The 23,250-nt window shown below is 43.0% G+C and overlaps 1 protein-coding gene across 4 annotated transcripts in view; it reads right to left on the bottom strand.

Annotated features, from left to right (window-relative positions):
• The window catches only part of Wdr59 (WD repeat domain 59), a 72,468-nt gene that overhangs the window by 25,920 nt on the left and 23,298 nt on the right, over positions 1–23,250 (bottom strand). For all 4 annotated transcript variants that reach the window (XM_051201745.1, XM_051201746.1, XM_051201747.1 and 1 more), the window contains exons 5-17: positions 23,048–23,128; positions 19,442–19,479; positions 18,110–18,198; positions 16,434–16,550; positions 14,673–14,750; positions 11,962–12,118; positions 9,804–9,883; positions 8,561–8,714; positions 8,341–8,465; positions 5,398–5,562; positions 4,053–4,148; positions 3,740–3,896; positions 2,772–2,841 (exon numbers count right to left, since the gene is read on the bottom strand). In XM_051201745.1, the coding sequence (XP_051057702.1) occupies positions 2,772–2,841; positions 3,740–3,896; positions 4,053–4,148; positions 5,398–5,562; positions 8,341–8,465; positions 8,561–8,714; positions 9,804–9,883; positions 11,962–12,118; positions 14,673–14,750; positions 16,434–16,550; positions 18,110–18,198; positions 19,442–19,479; positions 23,048–23,128 (1,407 nt within the window). The remainder of the gene's footprint in view (positions 1–2,771; positions 2,842–3,739; positions 3,897–4,052; positions 4,149–5,397; positions 5,563–8,340; positions 8,466–8,560; positions 8,715–9,803; positions 9,884–11,961; positions 12,119–14,672; positions 14,751–16,433; positions 16,551–18,109; positions 18,199–19,441; positions 19,480–23,047; positions 23,129–23,250) is intronic.

Raw genomic sequence — 23,250 nt, 5'->3', positions numbered from 1 at the left:
CTGTGCATGATGGCTCCGCTAGTAATTTTTTTGAAAAAAAAATTAATTTTTATTTATTATCAAAACACTTCAAATAGCCAGATACAGAGATCACACTTGTAATCCTAGTCCTAGGGGAGCTGAGACAGAAGAAACGCTGAGTTCAAGGCCAAGCTGGGCTACAGTGAGTCTCAGGATGGTCTAAGCTACTGAGGGAAACCCTGTCTCAAAAAAAAAAAAAAAAAAAAAAAAAAAACAAGAAAACAAAAATGTTGAATAACTTAGGAACAAATATAATGAAAAAATATGCACCGGAAACACAAGCTATTCCTAAGAGTCACTTAAAAAGATGATAACAATGGAGAGAGACACCATACAGGGAATGAAAAGACTCCACGCTGTTAAAACATCAGCTTTGTCAGTGTAATTCTAATCAAAACAGGAGCAGGCACTGTAGAAACTAACAAGCTAATATATTTTTGTGGAGGTACAAAGGCGTAGATTAGACAACAAAAAACTAAACAAGAATAAGAACTTAACTGTACCAAATGTTAAGACCTGCCATAGAAAGCTACGTTTTGAGTAAGAAGACATGGGGGAAGACGTGGGGGAAGACGAAGATACCAAAAGAACAAGTAGGGCGCAGAACCAGATGACCAATTGTCATCCATGAAGGAAGGCAGGCTGCATAAATGGTGCTAGAACAACCATTTATTTCTATTAAATAAAACAAATGTTCTCCTTTACCCGACATCATAAACACCAAAGAGACTGAGGCCATGGACCTTAGACAAGGAATTTAAAGCCACAGACTCACAAAAAAAGATTCAGAAGGGTATTTCTGTGACCTTGATGCAGACTGAGGGCTTCTCTCTCTCTCTCTCCCTTTCTCTCTCTCTAATACAAAAATCACTCACCATAAAATTAAAAAATGATGAATTAGACAGCATCAAAATTGAAAACCATGTTCACTAAATATTATTAAGGAGGGCGAAAAACCAGCCATAGATTAGAAGAGAATCAATGCATATATCCAGCAAAAGATCTACAGTCAAAATAGATAGCTAGCACAAATAAGTAACATAGCATGATACTTGAACAGGCACATCACAAAAGGAGACACCCAAATGGTCAATAAGCACACAAAAGCTGCTCATATCATTAGTCATCATCATGGGAATGCAAATGAAAGCAACAAGATAATATTTCCCACCCACCACAATAACAGAAGTTGAACAGATTGGCAATACAGAGAGAAGATGGGGAGCAATCAATCCTCTGAGCCTTCAGTGAGAAGAGGACAAAATGCCCTCACCACTGAGCGAGCACACACTTTCTCCAAGTTAAACAGACGTCTATCCTATGACTCAGCAGCTTTACTCCTTGAGTCAAGAAATTAGTAAGAAAAAAATGGAAAAGGGCTTGTATATCTAGTTTTGCTTTTAGTAGCCCCAAACAGGAAATGATCCAAATATCCATCAACAGAAAGAATCACCCTACATCATGTCCATACAATGCAATTATTGATCCATGCAGCCATTCAAATCAAGTTCAATAACATTAAGTTGAACAAAGCCAGGCATAAAAACAGTTCCTACTGCATGATTCTAATTCAATGAAGTTTAAAATAGGCAAAACTAAAAGAAGGTGACAGATATCAAGACAGTGGTTTCCTGTGGAGCTTGGCAAAGGGACCAGAAGTTTATGTAGGAGGAGAGACGCAAGCCACCATGTGTACATGGAGGTCAGAAGACAATATGGGGGAATAGGTCTCTCATTCTACCATGTGGGTCTCCAGGATCAAACTGAGGTCATCAGACTTGGTGGCAAGTGCCTTTACCATGTTGCCAGCCTGGTATTCAGTCCATTCAGCATATTGCATACAATACTGTTCTGGCAGGAAGATTTCCAAGTTATCTTGGTCACCATACCAAAGAACCAGAAGTCTACTGTAGTGTTGAAGTTTAAAACACCAAGAGAGAAGCCTTAGCAGAAGCCTGCTACAGGACCAAACTTTCCTGGCAACTAAAGGATCTTCCCATGTGACTGCTGAAAACACTAAAGCAGCTTAGATACACTGTCCCCAGTCAAAGAATCAACCAGCCAAGATGTGGACTCAGGTAACTTGGCTATAGAGTTCACACCTCATCTGTCCCACCAGCTTGTCCATCAGAGAAGCAAAACAAAAAAACAGTGCCAAGGGCAGGAACATACTTAGTTGTGACAGTGGCTCTCCCGGCACAGGGAGAGAGGAGGAGAGAGGAGGAGAGAGGGAGAAAGGGGGAGAATGGGGGAGAAAGGGGGAAAAAGGGGGAGAAAGGGGGAGAAAGGGAGAAAGGGCTTTTGCTTTTTAATTTAAAACTTTAATGTGGTTTGAGTTTTTCCAACACGTAATTGTAAAAATGGCACGTCCTGGTTTTAGAAGTGGCCTATTACTGTTGTGTGACTAATTAGATGGTATTTCTACTTTTAGTTTAATATTAAATAATAAAATTACATAAAAGTTTAGCAATGAGAGTAAAACATTTACAAAGAATTCCCTCTTCCCCCTCCTAGTCCTAGCGATGGGAGCCAGGCCCTGTGCATGGTCTGTCCATGTTCTTACATCCCAGCCCAAAGCTGTCTTAAACAATCACCTTCCCAGTGCTTTGATGCTAACCTTACAGTTAAAATACAGTCTTTGAAGAAGGAATCTTGTAAGAGGGATTTAACTGAAGAACCAAAAGGAACTTTCCAGAGAGAGAGAGAGAGAGACTCTGAGGTGCAGATTCTGCTGCATCTCCCAGACTCACCTAGGAGTAGGCTCTGTCGGAGACACTGCTCGATGCATCGTCATGGGCCTTGTGAAGTACACCAGGTAACCTGATGAAGGAGACACAGGAGCATGCGTGGTCAATGACCTGGACATGGGAGTCCTAAGGCAGCACAGGGTAATCTTTTGCTTTTTGAGGCAAGGTCTCACTAGATAGCCCAAGCTGGGCTGGAACTCATAGCAAGCCTCCAGCCTCGGCATACTAAGTATTGGGATTAAGGCATGAGCCGCTATGCCTGGGTTAATAATTGTACTAAAAAAAAAAAAAAAAAAAAAAAAAAAAAAAGGGTTTTGGTGGTACTAGGGATTGTACATGGAACCTTGCACATGCTAAGCATTATTACCACCAGCCAGGCAGCATTTTTCTCTCTATTTCCATATATCTGAGGCACATCTCCCAAAAGCAGCCAAGGCTTATGACTACACTGACCCTTAAAGGAAAAAGATGAGAATCTACAAGATCCAGGAGACATAAAAGAATCAGGGATCTAAGTAGATGCAAATTTGGAATCATCAGGACTAGAGCAGTTAAGCCTTCATTATAGAGAACATTCTTTTCTACAAAGACTTATTTATTTCACTTAGATGTACACATAGGAGTCTGTGTGTGTATGCTGTGTGTCCAGATGCCTGTTGAGGCCCAGATAGGATGTTAGATCCCCTGGAGCTGGAGGCTCAGATGGTTGTGAGCTGCTGGATGTGGGTGCTGGGAACTGAACTTGAGTCACCTGAAGAGCAGTAAAGTGCTTTGTACCGCTAGGCCATCTCTCCAGGGCCCTGGTAAACATTCCTAGGCTACATCCACAGATACCAACTTAGCATTACACCATATGTTGTTTTGAGCTCTTACAAAGCTAAAAACAAACATTTTCTGATAATTATGAAGAATATAAACCTTTCTTAGCTACACTCCTTCAGAGGTAAGAGTCAAAGAACAGAGAGACATACCTGCTCCACAGAACCTGGCCCCAGAGGTCCTAGGGAAGGGAACATTAGCATCCTGGTATGATCCATAGGCAGTGGTCACCCGTGCAAATGTCGGTAAGGGTGGTGTGACAGAGTTTGGGAGTGCAAATGGGTTGCTAGAAGCACTGTCCTCTTGGTTCTGCAATCAAAGATAAACACACTAGAACCCATGACCTGCCTTTAAGCTGGATTACAAAACAGTGGTGTAGCATTACAATGGGAGCGGGGTCTCAGGGATAAGAACTAAGACAAGACACTAAAGCACGGATTTGCGCAACAAGTTCACGTTTCCCACCACAAAAGACTCAAGGCAGGAGACGAGCTGACGCAGGCAAGGCTCCAAACAGCTCTGGTTGCGTTTCACTTTCTGCAGGGAAGTGTCCTTTAGGATCTGGAAAAGACCCAAAACACCATCAGGGAGGGAATCATATGCCCATATGTTTCTGCTTGGCTTTATTCTGCAAAGTGGCTGGAAGCATGCTGGCACTGGCAGGCTAGCACATGGTCAGGCTAAGGGTTCCACTGGTTCCCATAAGGGCTCAAGAGAACTTTCCCGAGCCGTAGACAGAACAGAATAACTTTTCTTTCTTTCTAGTGAGTCTACACAGGATTGCCTCCACACATGAGAAATCTAATTATTTTGGAAACAACATCACTGGGCTGGAGAGAAAACTGCTCTGAGTGATAGAAGCCAGGACAAAGGTTTCTATTCAGCAAAAGTTATATGTCACTATGCTTTTATCCACTAAAACAGTGACGCCTGACATTTTAAGGTACATGCTAGAGATATGAACTGACACCCACATAAGACAGGCACACGAACTGGACCACTGCTGTCACTGCCTGCATGGAACACAGGAAATGTGCCTCCTCCAAACTCACAGCTCTTGGCAGTATAAAATTCACTACTGTACAGAAGGTTTTGTATCAAAAATAAAAAGAATGAAGTATCTCATTTTGGGGGTTGACCCAAGGACTCATGTAGCCCAGGCTGGCCTCAAACTTGCTATGTGGCTAAAGATGACCTTGAACTCCTGATCCTCCTGCTTCACACGCTAGGTGCATGGATTACAGGACTATTATCACTGTGTCTGCCTCATTTTCACTAATTATATGTTGACGTGATAATATTATTTTAGATGTGCTGAGTTAAATAAAAGTACTATTAAAACACCAGTTTCTGAACCCATAGGGCTCTTTTTCTGAGATTTTGTTTTAAAGATTTATTATGGATACAGTGTTCTATCTGCATGTTTGCCTTTACATCAGAAGAGAGCACCAGATCTCATTATAGATGGTTGTGAGCCTCCAAATGGTTGCAGGGAACTGAACTCAGAGCCTCTGGAAAAACAGCCAGTGTTCTTAACCTATGAGCCATCTCTCCAGCCCCCCTTTTCTGAGATTTTTAAATGGCTATACATATTTTTTCTAACCATCAAACCCCTCAGAAAAGCAGGTTAAAACCCTGTCCTACTGCTGACTGCACCAAGTGGGAGGTGGGGCCAGTAGCTATCCAGCAGACACTGCAGCATATGGGGAACAGGCAACTTCTAAATCTTACTGATGCAGGCTTGGGCTCAACCTCACCAATGCCTATTAAAGCCGCACGGAGACTTTTGAAGCTGGGAGCTCAGCCTCACCTTCAGCAGCTTGGCCTTCACGGCAGATGTGATGGTGGTAGGGTTAATGAACTGGAAGGAAGGAGCAGCATTGTTGGGGTACTGTGCTGGGAACGTCACCAGCATCTTGACACGGTGGTTGCTACAATGCACAGACACTGTGCAGCTCCTGTCTGCAGCGTCCATCTGTAAAACATAAGTCCAAGGTGCTTTGGAGACAAACTGCAAGAGCTTCAGATGAAACACGTTTACCTTATTATATTGTGCTGTATTTTATTCGCAGTGCTGAGCCTTGAACAGACAAGACAAGTACTAATCTACCCCCAAGTCACTCCCTCGGCAGAATACACATGAATTTTAACAGTCAACATAAATGCTCATGTTCCTACTAACTGATTAAAAGGAAAGTGCCTACAAAACAAGTAGTTTGAAAGATAATTCATTTTCAGAACAGATTTTTAAGTTTTAGTACTGATTTAAATAAATTCATATATATTATTTTTTAATTTTATACTTATGTAACAGGTAAAGACAGTCTTTTTTGATGAATGATTTTTAAATTTTTTTTATTTATTATTTTACATGTCGATCCCAGTTCCCTCTCCCTCCATTTATCTGTATGAATGCATGCCACATGCTTGCAGTACCCACGAAGGCCAGGGGAGGGTGTCAGATCTCCTGAACTAGATTTATAGAAGTTGTGAGCTACCATGGGGTATTGGGAATCAAACTTGATTCCTCTGAAAAGGCAGCCAGCACTCTTCAGCTCTGATCCACCTGACAGATGCACAAGGGAGATGCTTCATTGTTTATTTATCGGTTTAATTCATTCATACGTTTGTTTGTTTGTTTGTTGAGACAGAGTCTCACTATGTGCCCCAAGCTGGCCTAGAATTTGTTATGCATCCAAGGCTAACCTTGAAATCACGATCTTTCCTGAGTGTCGGGATTACTGACATATGGCTCCACACTTGGCTGATTACAGAATTGTATTTTGTTTTGTCTTTTATGATGATGGGAATGTTACAACCCTGGAATCAAGACCTCTTTCTAAACCCAGACCACTACTGTTCTCAACTGGGGCAACTGCAGCATAAGTTGAGCTGACGCAGATAGACAGGCAATTACTATCGCCTTTAGCGCCGATGGTTTCCAATGTGGCCAACCAGAGAACGCAGCTGAAGCATAGTGAAAAGAGCCAAACCCATGGGAAATCTACAAACTTGAATTATGCAACTAAATTCAATTCAATTCAAATATTCAAATATTATCATCAGGGGTCTGGAGAGATGGCTCAGTGGTTAAGAGCACTGGCTGCTTTTCCAGAGAACCCCAGGTTCAATTCTCAGCATCCACATAGCAGCTCACAATTGTCTGTAACTCCTATTTCCAGGGACTCAGTGTCCTCTTCTGACCTCTGCAGGCACTGCTCACACATAGTGTAACACATACATGCAGACAAAATACCCATACAGATAAAATTTTTAAAATTAAGGTTTTAAAAATCTAAACCAAAAACAAATATTTCTTCCCACCAAACAGCTGCTAGCCTTTGAGTCATTTTGCACCATCTCCATTTCCTCATCTGTAAAGCAGAGTGACACTACACATTACAAAACAGCATCAAAGACCAAGCAAATCACAGCACTGCAGTACTTATCTCTGTCTATGGTGAAATAACTCTGAGCAGAAGAAAAATTAGCAAATCTTTAAAATCCCTTCCTGGAGTGACACTTGATTCTCTGAAGCAAAAAATTTTGAAATATACACAGAGAGAGAGAGAGAGAGAGAGAGAGAGAGAGAGAGAGAGAGAGAGAGAGAGAGAGAGAGAGAGAGAGAGAGAGAGAGAGAGAGAGAGAGAGAGAGAGAGAGCGCGCACTCCATGCTGAGAGCCAGGCCAATCCCAGGCTTCTCAGAGGCTCTGATGAAACCACAAAAGGAAACTAGTTTTGTGTCCTTGCCAAGGGGCAATCTGGGCTGGGACCTGGGCCTTGAATGAGTTAGGGTTTTGGGCTGCTGTGTGGTCAGTATGTGATGTACCTGCAATACCCTGTATTGTCTTTGTGCAACACTGCTTGATTAGCGTCTTGCTGACTTTGTCCCATTGTATGATAACTTCTGTTGGCTTCACCCCATTTATCTCCCTGGAAACAGTATATAAGATGTACTTCTTAGTAAGTTTGCTTGGCGTAAGACATGGCTTGTACAAGATCTCCTGATCCCAGATTTCTGTCTTCTTCGTCGTCTCATCTCTTGGCCTTGTCCTTCTCAGGACCCTGTCACTGAAGAATAACCTTCTGGCCCAAGTCAGTTCCAAGTGCTAAGTGAACCATGAGGCTTTGGTCACCTTCTTACTCTGAATTTACATCAAAGGAATCTAGCTCACAAAGGGACGGTAGAAGAGCACAGTACAGTAACATGGAGATTTGGGAGGTCCAGCTCCAAATTCAGCTCTGCCACTAACCTCCCCCATAACCTTGTCAATCAGTAAGCCTTCCCAGAGCAAACATCATCACACACTGTAAAGTAAGGGGTCAGAGTTGGGTGTTTGTGGCGCATGAGACCAGTCTGGTCTACAGAGATAGTTTCGAGACAGGCTCCAAAACAATACAGAGAAACCCTGTCTCAAGCAACAACAACAACAACAACAAAACAAAATAAAAAAGTAAGGAGCTAGAGAGATACTGAGGAAATGCTATGACACATGAGCTTCAAAAGTGTCTGCATTTATGAAACAGCTATTTCTTTAGAAAAATGGAGGAATTAAGAAAGATGCCTGGGGCTAGAGAGATGTTTCAGCAGTTAAGTATACTTCCTGTTTTTCCACAGGGCCAAAGTTCAGTTCCCAGCAGCTGTGTTGGGAAGCTCACAACTGCCTCTAACTCCAGCTCCAACAGACCCATCACCCATACTCCCACACATGCCATCCACAAGCATGAAGCCCAGCTCATTATTGGGACTTACCTCCACATTGACATTCCGTATTTGCACATTGATCAAGGAGAATTCCTGCTGCAGAGTCTGAGGCAGGCCTAGTTGGTCTGATTTCCTCTCTTCCAGCGAACTACTGGGAGGATCTTCCTTTAAGGCTACCAGGAAAGACAGTCAATATTGGGAATGTTTTAGAAAGTGAGTCCTGGGGTATCTGCCATGTAACTCTGGACTACATAGTGGGGCCCCTTACCTAGGATATCAGTTGCATTGCCATCTTCTTCTCCGTGGCTCGAACTGGGCTGGTGATCTGTGTCTTGAGTGTGTAGGGTCTTCTCTGGTTCCGGGAGAAGAGAAATGCTCTCAATGAACTCATCAACACCATCCAGTATGTCATTGGCACAGAGCTGAAAGCAAGGGCAGATTGTGGGGTGGAGAATGTGGTTCAGTGTTAAAGTGCTTGCCTAGCATGCACAAGACCCTGGGTTTGATTGACAGCAGAATCAAAAACCAAAACAACAAAACAAGGGTAAAGACACAGAGCTAGAAAAGTACCAGAAATGGTCACTATATCTAGCTAAAGAGTTCTGTCTTTAAAAATGGGAATCATAAAGGACAGGGATGTGTCAGCTAAGAACTGATATAATCAAAATACATTATCCATCACCAACATTCCCTGTTGAAATACAAAGGACAATATACTCCTCTATTACTCCATTCTAGACATTTTATATCATGAGCAGAGTAAAAGTGCTGAGGAAAAAAGATCAACTTAAAATCCAAGTCTTAATGGAATTATTCAGCCAACTCACAAGCAAAAAATACCATAACCCTCAGCATTTGGACCAAATGGTATGTTCTGGAAAAAAACAGATTTAAATAAAAAGTGGTAAGATAATTGGACTTAACCAAAGTGCTCAGGTGAGTTTAGACTAAGCAGTGCTCTAAATTTTACCCAGCATTTCCCATCAGTCCTGGAGAAGCTGGTGTGAGAAATGCTGTTGGGAATTAAACACCAGTGAGCTGTGTTTCTCACCATCAAGAAGAGATTCAGCCACTGGACGAGAAGACTGTCCCATGACTGTTCAGAACAACATACTAGGTACCACTATCATTTATGTATGGAACAAATACTCATATAAGTGGAAAGGACTTCACAGAGAGGGTGACACTGATGGATGAACATCTGCAGAAAGGAAGGGCAGGCTTCTCAATCCATTGAGAAGAGATAGGAAGGAAAGGCTAAGCCATTTACTCAGTATGGCACCCATCCTGTCCCAGACCAGGACAAGAGGGAAAAACAGAGCCTTAAGCCTTAAAATGCAGACTACTTTGGCTCTTAAAGACCTCCAAGCCAGTGTAGCATACATATACAAGCCACCAGCCCACCACAGCATATGGTAAATGTCAGCATGCATTCTCTAATTTCTTATATCTTTTGGTTAAATTTCTGGTGCATCTGCTTATATTTCTCTATAATAGCATTGCATACATACCCTCTGCATTTGGTAATCCACCCGCCACATCCTCAACGTCTGATCCCTGGACCACGTGACAAGTTGGTAGTCCTTGGACCCTAGAAATCATCAAATAAAAATCCTAAAAACAAATCCTCTAGATCTGATATCTATTTCGTTACAGGCAGCAATGGAATAAGATTGATTGATTCTTCCTTCATTCATTCACTCACTCACTCACTCATAAGTACATGCATTCCACAAATAGTTATTGAAAATCTTAGTCTATGGTAGGTACCTGCCTAAATCCCAGAACAGTAGCATGAATAAAATCATATCTTTATAGAGCTGACGGTCAATATGTAATAAAATACGGGTGGTGAAGAGTATCAAGAAAAGTAACACTGGAGAACAGGACAGAGAGTAATGAGAGCTTCCCTGAGGAAGACCCAAGAGAGCAGAAACGGAAGTGAAGTGATACAATAATTGGCAAATTAGCAAACAGAGAGGGATGCTAAGACCTAATGTCACCCACACTTCCACCTCAGCAAGCATGCTCCCAAGGGGCTGGGAAGAAGGTAATCGTCTGTAAACATGAATTGTTTCTATGCATCATTGCATCTCATTGCTCAAAGCATTTTTGTAAAGTAATACATCTCTTTATAAAGTAAATAATCAACCTTTTAACCCTCTTAATTAGATGAATCATATTTTTAGATATCGGGTCTAGTCAGAGGAGATGATGACTCAAAGGAAAGTGTAGGGTGCTTCATGAAACAGCTTAGAAAAGATGAGGATACTTGGGGTTACTACTGAACATCTACTATCTCCTTCATGGCCATCTTCAGACAACACAGAATTTATAACAAATTTCACTCAATTCCTCAATTTCTCAATTCCTGAATGGGGACCCTGAGACCTCTACCTGTGCCTTCCATACCACTCAACCCCAGGAAGCCTTGCTCTCCCACTGACTTCCCTTCCTGCATCTTCCTGCTTTCCCTAACTGCCTGTCCCACTCCTTGTCTTGGAACAAACAAACACAGTCCCTGCAGTCTCACTTAGACTACCTAGGGATCTGGTTCTAGCCTCAGTCTGCTTTGGAATTTCTCTTACTCATCAAACAGCTTCCTTTGTGTTCAATTAAATGTTTTTATCTCACTCTGCATTTTGGTCCTTCAGCAACACCAACCCTTATGACTGCTGCTTCTTTCTTAGGCATCCTTTACTCTTAGCTACCACATCCTGGTCCTTCCCCACAGTGAAAACTAACACCAAAGCATAAGGTGGTCCAATAAAAATTGAGGAAACATGTTGGTAGAAATACACCAGCTCAACATTAGGTCGGGAAGGTCAAATTTAAAAAACACTCAAGATAATTAAATTACATAAGGTTCAAAAAACAGACAAACCTAATTTAGTTTTAGGAGTTCACAAAATGATAGTGAAAGACAGAGACATAGCTCAGTAGCAAACTGTTATGTCCTAGGTTTTATCTCCAGCACCAATAAATAAATAAACAGACAAACAAAGAAGGGAGGAAGAAAGGCGGGTAGGGGGAAAAACTGATACTGGCTTGTTGGCTTGGGTTCTTTTTAAGGGGTGATGGTTTTGTTTATTTTTGAGATAGGGTTTCTCTATGTATTGCTGGCTTTTCACTGAACTTTTTTTGTAGACCAGACTGTCCTTGTCAGAGATTTATCTGCCTCTGCCTCTGCCTCTCAAACCCTGGGATTAAAGGTGTGAGCCACCCTATCCTTCCTAATGGTTCAACCTCATGTTGGGGTGATTTCCCCCCAACTATAAAATTATTTTGTTGCTACTTCATGTAATTTTGCTACTGTTATGAATCGTGATGCAAATATCTGACATGCAGGATATCTGGTATGCAAACCCCAAAGTGGTCATGACCTATAGTGCAGGTTGAGAATCACTGTCCTTCAGTCTTTGGCCCTTGAAATGAATCAACAACAAACTCTTCTCAACCTCTTACTGGAGCAGATCTCTTCCCAGCTGGAGAAGAGAACTAAGGAGAGAGAGTGCTACATACTCCCTTTACCCACCTATAATTAAATACAGCCCTCCCCGCCCTCTGGCTCCTAGAATCAGCCCTGATCAGTCAACTCCTCACTGTACCAAATGACTCCTACCAGAGCTCAGAAGGAAAGGCAGCTAGCTAGCCACCTTCCTCACTCACCTTCCTTCTGTCTCCTCCACTGGAACTCCAGTACCACATCATCATGTCCCACAAAGGTGTGCACTGGAGTGTTCAAGTCAAAAACGTTCCATAGGAGCAGGCTGTTTTCCCTCCGCAGTTGGGGAACCATCACAGTCACTAATCCATTGCTGAAGGGCTACAGCCAAGAAGGGGAAAGCTGTGATTATTCCATGGAGAATTAGCCAAAACCAAAGCTGGAGTTCTTCCTAACTAAAATAAACTACACGACAGACACCAGGCGTGGTGGCTCAGGCCTGAAATGCTAGTACTGAGGAAGCAGAGGCAGAAGGACTGGCACAAGACTGCAGCTAGCCTGCTGCTGGTCTACATTATCAAATTCCAGGCCAGGCCAGCCATAGCCACATAGGAAGAATCATCTTTTTTTCCTTTTGCTTTTTTTTCAAGACAGGGTTTCTCTATGTAGCCCTGGCTGTCCTAGAATGCTATAGACTGGAGTGGCCCCAAACTCAGAGAGATCCACCTGCCTCTGCCTCTCAAGTGCTGGGATTAAAGGTGTGTGCCATGACCACCAGGCTAAGGACCTATCTCTAATTAAAAAAAAAAAAAAAAAAAAAAAAATATGGAAGGCTCAAACTCACCTGGGGAAATTTTTCTCAAATACCATAAGATGTCTACCACATACAGCCTTCTCTCTGATAATGGAATGGAATGCATCAAATGGAAAATAAGACTGAGCCAAATGTTTGGATAATGTGAGAGCCAAAGTTATGTTTTAAGTTTTAATTACTGTGCCTAAGAGATCCATGAAACAAAAAGGCCTCTAACCCGTAAGACCCTTGCCCAAGGGTGTCAGATATTTCCTGAGATACTGGAGGCTGTTGTTGTTCATAGCCAATGACAAGTCACATGCTTCCACTTCCCTAAACAAGTTTGGCTGACCCAACTGTACCGGATGTGCATGATCATAAGAGGCAGTAAGTTTGTCAGGAAGTATGCTTGCCCTCAACTGGACAAAGGCAGAAGGTACATAGCTTTGTGGGTTTGCCTTTGTAAGTAGCTTGTGGCCATTTTCTGGGAACCCCAGAGTTGAGCATCCTGGCCAGTATTTAATTATCAAAGCTTCCTTCAAATTTGGTTCAAAATTGAGGTAGTGTTCTTATTCCCACTTGGTGGGATTAACAATAACTCTGAAAATTCTACATGTCCTACCTACTCTCCATGAACTTCTCCTCAGAAATGAGTGACCAAGGCTCACTGGGAAAATGTGCATGCAGAAAGGTCAGGACACCATCTACATGAACCATCACCTTCTCACTGCCTTGGTGTGACACTGAATCAAAGGAAAACTTAGTAACCCCAGGACTGCTGTTTGACTTAGCATGATTAGTCTGCAGGGGAGCTGAGCGGCCCATTTGGTTTATATCTAGACTCTGTTATTTAAGGAAAAAGGCATAGTTACACAACAGCACAATTATTTATCTTACCCTCTCCTCCCAACAACATTCCCCAACTTTCATGTTTATTTTTGAAAGCAAACATGAACCCAGAGATGTCAGCTCCTAAGAACAGAGTCTCATTTCTCGGCAAGTGATCACAGATGCAAAAGCAACATCATGTCCAATTATCTTCTTTGCTCCACAATGTCCCATGGTGACAGACTAATGCATAAATGTAGCTTTGTTCATCCCTGCGCTTGCTTTCAAAGTGACATTAAAGGAAATACACTTATCTCTGACTCACAGCTATCAATGTGGCCCTGGAAAAGTGGCTGGAGGTGGATAACAACCAATTTGTAGTATTTTGTGATTTATAAAGCTCATTCATATACATTATTTCAAGTGGGAGACAGACTGTGACATTCCAAATGCCACAGAATTGTCCACTTTAGAATGGCGACTATTATCACAGTAATGAAAGTGAGGGGCAGGGCTGGAGCGACAGCAGCAGTTAGGAGCTCCTGTTGCTCTTCAGAGCATTCCCACCATCCACACAGGAGTCTCACAACCTCCTTTAACACCAGCTCCAAGGGATCCAATGCCCTCTTCTAACCTGTGGGTACCTGCACTCCTATGGCACACATACATAAATAAAAATAAAATCTTTGAGCCAAAGTGATGGTTCAGCGTTTAAGAACAGTTGCTGCTCTTGCAGAGAACCCAAGTTCCATTCCCAGCACCCATGTTGGCCAACTTGTAACTGCCTGTAACTCTAGCTCTCTTTTGGTTCCTCTGGGCACCTACATGCGCATGGTACATAATTCCACAGAAATACCCACAAATAAACACAAATCCTAAAAAAAAAAAAAAAAAAAAAAAAAAAAAAAAAAAAACTTTAAAAACTTTAAGGGCAGAGTGAAAAGTATCCTTCCCCTCTGCAAATGAAGAAATTACTGCTTAAAACCAAATATCTTTTCCAGGGCCACAAAAACATTAAATGGTGGCAGTGGGCCCCAAACCAGGTCCTCTGAACCTAAAATCAGAGTTCTATTATAGTGCACCAGCTTCCTGCCCTGGCCCCTCTTCTCTGTCCTACCCCGTTGAACTACCCTTGGTGAGTAAGTATCTTCACAAGCTTACTTCTCTGTGAACATGTATCTGGCCTTCCAAAGTAAGTACCTAAGACCATTACTACATTCACCATACTTCAAACCAAGACAAAAGAAGAAAACTGCCTCACAAAGAGAACAAGAAAATGCACGCCCCAGACAAGCGATAGGGTAGCTCACTCACTGTGTATCTGGCTTTCCAGACAGGCACCTGGCAAGGGAGAATATTGAGGTATTTCCGAGGTTGGCGGTAATCCCAGAACTACAAGAAAGAAAGTTGGTGAAATAAATGCCATTAAAAAAAAAAAAAAAAAAACCTCAACTATTGAAGTAAGCATGGACTTCAAACTCACTGCTTTCCATCTTCCAAAGAAATATTTCAATAGTGTATTTTTAGTTCCATCCCCGTAACCATGTACTGTCAGACACACACACAAAGAACCTTCCTTTTACATCTATCAATATTACAGCAGGATTTCTAGACTTCATCAGGACCACATGGGCCAGATCAACTGCCTATTAAATAATCACTGTAGTTCAAAGGTGAAAATAAGAGGTTTCAATCCTGCATTACTTTTACATCTAAAAGTAATTTAACAACAGATAATATGCCCCGACAACTTACTGCTCTCAGACAGACATTTCAAATTTTTAACCTCACCCAATCTTTACAACAAACATGGCAGGACTTCCCTAATCTTTTTTTCAAACAAAAAATGGGATAAGTCCCTGTTTCCTGAATTTGGGAAACTAGGAACAGAAACCTAGAAAACCTAAAGTGAAACAAACAAGTCACTCACTCCAGCACAGTACCAGGGGATTTACAAACCTCCAGACAGAGGTACTTTCAGTCCTTACATAGAAAGGCTTGGACTCGAGTTCAGCTAACCAAATCAGAAATATTATAGTTGTGTAAATCCAATATAATAATAATCACTGTATGCTAAACCAGCTTCTGTGGCCAAGTCCTGACCTGCAGAGATAGACTTGAACACTGTGGGCCCCTACATGAACCCCTGAGGCATCTTGAGCAAGCCTGAAGTTGTTGGCTGGAACTCCTTGCCCCAAGGCTGTTGTTGGTACTCTTCCTCTCAACAAACACCTCGTGGGGAGGAGCTGAGCCTAAAATTCCTGTAATTTCCCACTGTGCTGTAAGTCAGTATTTAAGCCCATTCTTTCCCCTCTATAAACAGGCATTCGGCATTTGGCGTTCCGACATTGCCATTGAACGAATGACCCACTGTCTTGTCTTTATTTCAATCTCTAGGCCTTCCCGCCCGATTCGTGGAACAGATCGTAGCGCGGGCGCTACATAACACAGAAGCAAGGATGGAGTATACTGAACAGAGCCAACCCTGCCCTGCCACTGCTTTCAACAGGGATACATGGCTGATGCCACACAGCTAGGGAAAACACACAAAGGAGAACACTGTCTCTGAGATAAAAAAAAAAAAAAAAAAAAAAAAAAAATGACAGGACTCCTGAACACAAATGAGCAGGTTTTGTTAGAGAATATTAACAAAACTCTACCCTGGCAATGCTGACATCTGAGGTCATAACTTTTACAGATATGATAATCATATGGGGAACTGATGGCCTGCCCCCATGAACAGACCCACTATAATCTTGGTGGCTTTAATAATCATGTGGGCTTCTCCTTGACTCTATCTCTGTGTACACATCTGGCTCCTTTACAACTTCTTCTCAGTAAACTTTTCTTTCCTAAATGCTTCCTGTGTCTGACGTACAGAGAGGAGAGAGAAAATCAGTCAGCTTCTACACAGTCACTTCTGCCGGTCAGGAAAGCCAGGCCGACTCACTCCAGCTCCTGGCAACTATCTGCGGCATTCCAGAAAAACAGTATGCTTCCTCCCAAAATGCTACCACATATCCCTGAAGCCTCCCTCTCACAGCAACTCTGACAGCCCCAGTGGGGAATACTCACCTTGACGGAGTTATCTTGGCTGGAGGTGGCGAGGATGTGCTCACTGTCTGGGTGCCAGTCCAGGCCATGGATTTTGGAGAGGTGGGCTGCTAGATATTCCACTGCCGTACTGGGCTTCTGCAACACAAGGGCACCGGGCTTGTTGCTTTTGAAAGAACTCATTGACTGCCAACCATAGAATAGGCTGCTCTGTGCTAAGGGGACACTGAAAACTGCCAGGACAGTTATGGCCTCTACCCTTCATAAGCTCTCTCTAAGACAAATAAACCCAACAACAACAGAAGACTTCCCCAGAGCTCTTCCACGTGCCCTGTAAGTAAGCCTGCCGGCCTCATTTCTACCCACTCCAGCCTGATGCATGGTTTTAACAGGAGACACAGGTAGTAGCTCTTTCTCATCTTTCAGAGGAGACCGTTTCTGTCCCCCTTCCTGACATAAAATGAAGGACTGTGATAGTCAAGGGAACCTAACCTCAACTATGAGGGTAAGAGCATATGTCTTCTAGTGACTGAACACTAAGATCCCCCAAAATACCCTATATGCGTACACACACATCCTCCCACCCACCCCCTCCACACACACATAATTTAAAACGTTAAAAAAGGAATGCATTAAAAATTTCCTTTTTAAAAAAAAAAAGTAATCCAAATTCAATAGAAGATTAAGATGCAAAAGGCATTCACATCAGTGTGATATGGAACTCTACAATGCCAGAAGCAACTTCTAGAACCAATAAGCAGGGATTAATTAAATTGAACAAATTATACTGTACCTATGTGGGCTCAGTCTTCTTCCCCTCAACCTGCAGCACTGGGAATCCAGGCACATGGACAAACCCGGCCTTATTAAGAACATTTACTTACGCTGAAGTGTGTGACAAACTGAATAATATCAATCACAGATTTGGCTATTGGCATGCTAGACCAAAGATCCAGAAAACAAAAGCAAACATTGCTAAGCCCTTTCCATTCTTCAAAATCACCTTCTCCCAAGAGCCCCAGGAGGCAGCAACCAACTCCAGCCAGCACACTGTACAATGTACCCCCAGCAGGTCCTGCAGCCTAAGCCAGCAGATGGGATGAGCCACCCCAAACCTCTGCTTCATTAACCTTTTTTCTTTCAAATGTGCTCAGTGTACTCTGTGTAGCCAGAACTTTACTGTCAGCACCTGAGTTAGAAATAGTAAGGGGAGATCGGGGTGGGAGGGGAGAGAATGGAGAACACTGGGTGTGGCAGCACATGTGTGCAGGCAGAGGCAGGCGGCTCTGAGTTCCAGGCCAGCCTGGTCCGTACAGTCCTGATATTCATAGTAAGTTCCAAGCCTGGCAGGGATACACAGTGAGACACTGTCTCAAAACAAACAAACAAATGAAAAACACAACACAAAGATGTACAAGGACAGGAGAGGTCACAGTGGCTTACCTAATGTGCTAACAGGAAGCAGCAAAATGAGGCTCTATCTCAGGTCAGACCAAGTTAATCTTATTAACCACTGATCACAGTGCCTTACTCTCAAAACAGCAATTCGGACGAGAAGCAAATGTCATCTGGTTACAATCTGCCATGCCCCATGGGATTCTTCAATCTACTGTGGCTTAATAACGCCCTTTCCACACCCTCTAGGAGAAACTAAATACCAACCACAGGAGAAAGGTCACAGGGGACAGGTCACTCACCCTCTTATCCCATATCCGTACATCACCATCATGGCTGGTGGCAAGGTAGTTAGCGTTTTTTTTATTCCATTTGACCTGGGAGGCACCAGCTGCAAAGAAGAAAACAAAAACATAGGAAGACTGCCCTCAACGTTTTCTGGGGCAGAGTAAAGCATGTCCAGGGAGCTGGATATCGAGCCTGGATGCAGTAAGCAGAGAATCCTTCCATTTTCTATGACTACACTGGCTCCACCAGTACACATAAAAAGAGTTGCAAATAAGTGAGTTAACACATGGGAATGAGATCACAGTCATCTATGGAGGAGATAAGGGAAAATCCACAGGTGACTCTGAGCACAGTCAGCAGGAACACTGAGCTGCTACAGTAGCAGGAATGGAGTGGTGTGGTTGGTAACATACTTGCCACAAAAATCAGACTCCCAGATGATAATAGAAAATCTTCAACTCTCACTCTGACCCCTTCACACTCTATTTTTTTCATTGTTGTTTTTGCATAACAGTCTTGGGGAAACGTTGACTCAATATTTAGAATTAGCCCCCGTTTGGGTAGTATACCCCATCCCACCCCCCACATTTTTATTTCTCTTTTTTTGAGAGAAGACCTCACTATGTAGCCCAGGCTGGCCCAGACTTGTTATGTACCCAGGCTGGCCTTGAACTCACAGAGCTATGCCTGCCTCTGTGCATCTCCACACCCAGCCCTATACATCCCTCTTGACTCTCACCACCTCCATCAGCACAGTTAGTTTTAGCCACTGCCACTTTGCTCATGAGATCAGCATGACATGAATTGTCCTGGAGCTCACCAATGAGCCCCAAGGATGCTCCTGCCTCTCTGCCTGCCTAGATCTGGAATTATAATCCCACACCACCACATCAGGGTTATTTTACATGAGTTCTGATGATCAAACTGGGGTGCCATGCTTGGAAGGCAAGCACATTGCCAACTGAGCCATCTCTCCAGCACTCAGAGACTCTGTGTGTGTGTGTGTGTGTGTCTGTGTGTGTGTGAGAGATGTGTGTATGTGTGTGTGTGAGAGAGAGAGAGTGAAAGAGACAGAATACATAATAAAAGATTTTGCTTCAAAATCAGCACAAAGGAAATGAGCTTGAAACAAGATAGGATATAGGATGACAATTACTGAAGCTAATGGTGAGAACAAGACTGCAGATAACCAAGATCAGGGTCAGGGTTAGGACTCAGCAAGCATCTTGGAAGGTGGGGCTTAGAATTCCACCCAAGCCTGATGGAGCATGGGCTGTGAGTAGTCAGAGTTGTGAGCAGGATGAGTAGTAGGACTGAGGAAGAAAAGCCAGGGTGTACATACTTACCTACAGCTGACAATGCAACAGTCGGTTTTCTTGTGTCTCTGAAACAGACCAATCAAAAGTCAAATGCCTGTTTCAGTGTATACCAACATCCAGATAGCGCCATTCACCCTTTGCTTACATTTCTTTACTCTCCTCCAGGGGAATTTGGAATTAACATTGTTTTGGGGGGACCTTTTTTAAAAAGTGTAAAGATAGCTGGGTAGTGGTGGTGCACGCCTTTGATCCAAGCACTCAGGAGTCAGAGGCTGGAAGATCTCTGAGTTTGAGGCCAGCCTGGTCTATAGAGCGAGTTTCAGGAGAGCCAGGACTACACAGAGAAACCCTGTCTCAAAAAAAAAAGAATTAGAATTCCTCATTATTGTCACTATTCCTACCCACAACAAGGCAACAGCCACAGCATAATACTACAAGGACTTTCCCAGGGTTTAAAAACTACTATGGGAGCTGGAGGTATATCTTAGTGGTAAAGTACTTACCTACCATGGAAAAGTTCCTGAGTACAATCCCCGTAGAAAGGAAAAAAGGAAAAGAAAATGCCAGGCATAGTAGCACATGCCTATACTCTCAGTACCCCTAAGGATGGTAAACTCAAGGCTAATCTGGGCTCCATAATGAGATGTTATCTCAAAAATCTAATAAAAGGCCAGGCATGATGGTTCACACCTGACTCACACTTGTCATCCCAGCATTCCATGGGCTGAAGTAGGAGGGCTGCCACAAGCTGGAGGCCAATCAGGGCTAAAGACTGAGACCCTGTTTCAAAAGCAAACAAAAGTGGGCATACTGGTTCATGTGTTACTGGTTCATGTCTGTAGTCTCAGCATACATAGTGACTTTGAGGCCAGCCTCAGTTACATGAAATCCTGTGTTGGGGCAGGGATGCATACTACCTTGAATATTCTCTATAGCTATGAGGCAAAAGCAATTGATAATGAAAATGTGATATTTTCATGAAATGAAATATTGTCCATCTTAAACAGGAAGAAAGCTGGGACATATGCTATATATTCAGGGATAAACCTTGAGAACTTATGCTAAGTGAAATAGCTACAAAAAGGTAAAAACTAGGGGCTGGAGAGATGGCTCAGTGGTTAAGAACACTGACTGCTCTTCCAGGGGACTGGGGTTCAAATCCCAGCACCCAAATGGCAGTTTAAAACTGTCTGTAATTCTGGTTTCGGGTGACCTGATACCTTCACACCAATGCACATAAAAGGTTAAATAAATTACTTTTAAAAAAAAAAAGAAAGAAAAGGGTAAAATTGTAAACACTATCTTTTCTTCTAGGAGATAGTTGGGGTGGTCAGATTCATTGAACACTAAGTGGAACTGTTGTGAAATATTACTTTAACTATGTAAAGATGTGTTGCTTTTGTTTAACTAGGCAAAAATGTGTTACACTTGTCTATGCTGTATTTTTTTAATTATGTATTTTAGCTTGCCTGCCTAAGGCACCTGACTGGTCTAATAAAAAGCTGAATATCCAATAGCTAGGCAGTAGGGAGATAGGTGGGGCTGGCAGACACTGAGAATATGTCAGAGGAGAAATCAGGCTTGAGAGACAAGAACTAGAGGAGTGAACAGGGAAGACAAAGGAGGAGATGCCTGGGGCCAGCTAGCCAGGTAGCTGCCAGCCAACTAGACACAAGTAGGGCAAACAGAAGAAAACAAAGGTAAAAAGCCCCACAGCAAAATGTAGTTGAAGAGAAACAGATTAATTTATGTTATAAGAGCTAGCAAGAATCCAGCCTAAACTAAGGCCAAGCATTAACAACTAATAATAAGTCTCTGTGTCATGATTTGGAAGCTAGTTGGTAGCCCAAAGAAAGCCTGCTATATACACGTGACTGCAGTTGGCGAGAGCTGGGGGTATGGAGAGTTGTTTAATGTATAAAGTTTAGGATCTGGAGACAAATTGCAGAGTAATGTAGAAGTACTTAGCATGGTTTAGCAGCAGACTCAAAAATGGTTTTGATGATAAATTCTATGTTATAAGTCATCACAATTTTAGTGAAGAATAGTTACCGTGGATACAAAGAAGTACAACAGTTGACTACAAAGTCAGGGGTAACTTTTCTCAGAGAGACATGTGAGATAAGCAGGTGGCTGGCTTTCTGGGGCTGAGGAGGCTTACTATCTTAGAGTTTCTTAAAACTCCGGAATTGACATCCCCTTTTCACCTGAGAAATTTTCATGCAACCCCAGGGTTCACAAGTTTATAAAACAGATGTAAAATCAAAGCACCTCAGATTCATTCTGTGTTTGGTGTTGTATTCATTTTTAGGTCACTGAATATTCAGAAATCTTTTCTTGTTGACAAATGTTTTAGGGCTGCCCCTCTCCCATTCAGGTGTGACTTAAATATCTGAAGAAGGAAAGCCAATTCAGTGCCTCTCTCTCCTTTTTTTCTTTCCCAATTTTTTGAGTCAGGGTTTCTCTGCATAGTCCTAGATGTTCTGAAATTTGCTCTGTAGACCAGACTCACAGAGATCCACCTGCCTCTCTGCCTCCCAAGTGCTGGGATTAAAGGCATGCACCACTCTACCCAAATAATTCAAGTGTCTTTAAATAATGAAAATACTTATTGTATGTAAATGAGGGGTGCTCCCTAATCCTAGTTCCCTGGGGACTTTTTATTTGCTGAAGAGCTTTCCTCTTCACTTCTGGATTCCATGCTTCTCTTTAGATGTTGTCCTCAGACCCATAGGCTCTAAGGGCTGGTCTGTAGGTAAGGAAGCCATATTTGATCAGGCCAGACACATATACCTTACTGCCTCAGGGGACTTTTGCTGGTCTGACTAGTCTTTCCTCCTTCCATCTTTGGCTTGTTATCTGTCTGCACCCCCAGCTGGCAGGGTAAAACAACCCAAAGTTACTGCCATGAGAGAGGCAGTGACTGGCAGCAAAGGGAGCCTCCAATACAGCAGTGTCTACAGACAGCCCCCACAGAACAGCCAGCTCTAACCATCAGCAAAAGAAGCAGTGTTCCTAGACAAGCCAGACCTCAGGCTGGGTGTTCCTTTAACCTAACTTTATGAGGTGCAACCCTGTGATGAGCCCATTAGCCCCTCGTTGACAGCAGGGGAACAGAAGCCTCACACAGATCCAGTGAGAGCTGAGCAGATGTCTTAGCGACTATCATTTGCCACTTCAGTAGACCGCTCAACTTGCAAATGCCAGCATCCATGCTGCTTTTGACACAGGGATTCGCCTGGCCTCTGAAGACTGCTTTGCAGAACCCTGACAAGCCTGAAGAGCCAGGGAATTCAGACTTGGGGGTGGGGGGCAGCCATCAGCTGTGACTGTAGTCCCCAGGTTCCCAGGCCCTCAGTGGGACACAGCTGAGGAAAGAATTTCCCACCAGAGACTGATGCTCCCCAGGAACACTAAGCTCTATAGCGGGGCCTGGGGAGGATGCCCTGCTCTTCGGAACATTCCAGATCAGCCTGTCTTCATTCCTGGCAGCTCTTCTCTTACCTCTTACTCGACCTGCTCTCAGATCCTGGTGTTGGGATCTGCATTCACTGGAATCATCTAAGACACTTAACCTCTAACAGTTTTCAAATGTCCACCAACTAAGCAACGATGCCTCTTTGCTGCTCTTACTTGATATCCCAGATGTAGATGTAGGTGTCCACAGAGCTGGTGACCAGGAGATCTGGCTCAAACACTGCCCAGTCCAAGTCGCTGGCAAAGACAAAATAAACAGAACAACAGAAAGACAGAGCATAAATGTCTAGCTCCAAAACTCTAACAAGTTCAGTCTCTACAGTCTTTAGTGGCTTCATACTGTCTTCACGGTGTGTTTC

This window comes from Phodopus roborovskii, unplaced genomic scaffold (genome assembly GCF_943737965.1).
Source record: "Phodopus roborovskii unplaced genomic scaffold, PHOROB, whole genome shotgun sequence".
In the NCBI taxonomy this organism is placed as follows: domain Eukaryota; kingdom Metazoa; phylum Chordata; class Mammalia; order Rodentia; family Cricetidae; genus Phodopus; species Phodopus roborovskii.
Note: the sequence above shows the minus strand (reverse complement) of the source record. Positions and strands in the feature narration are given on the sequence as shown.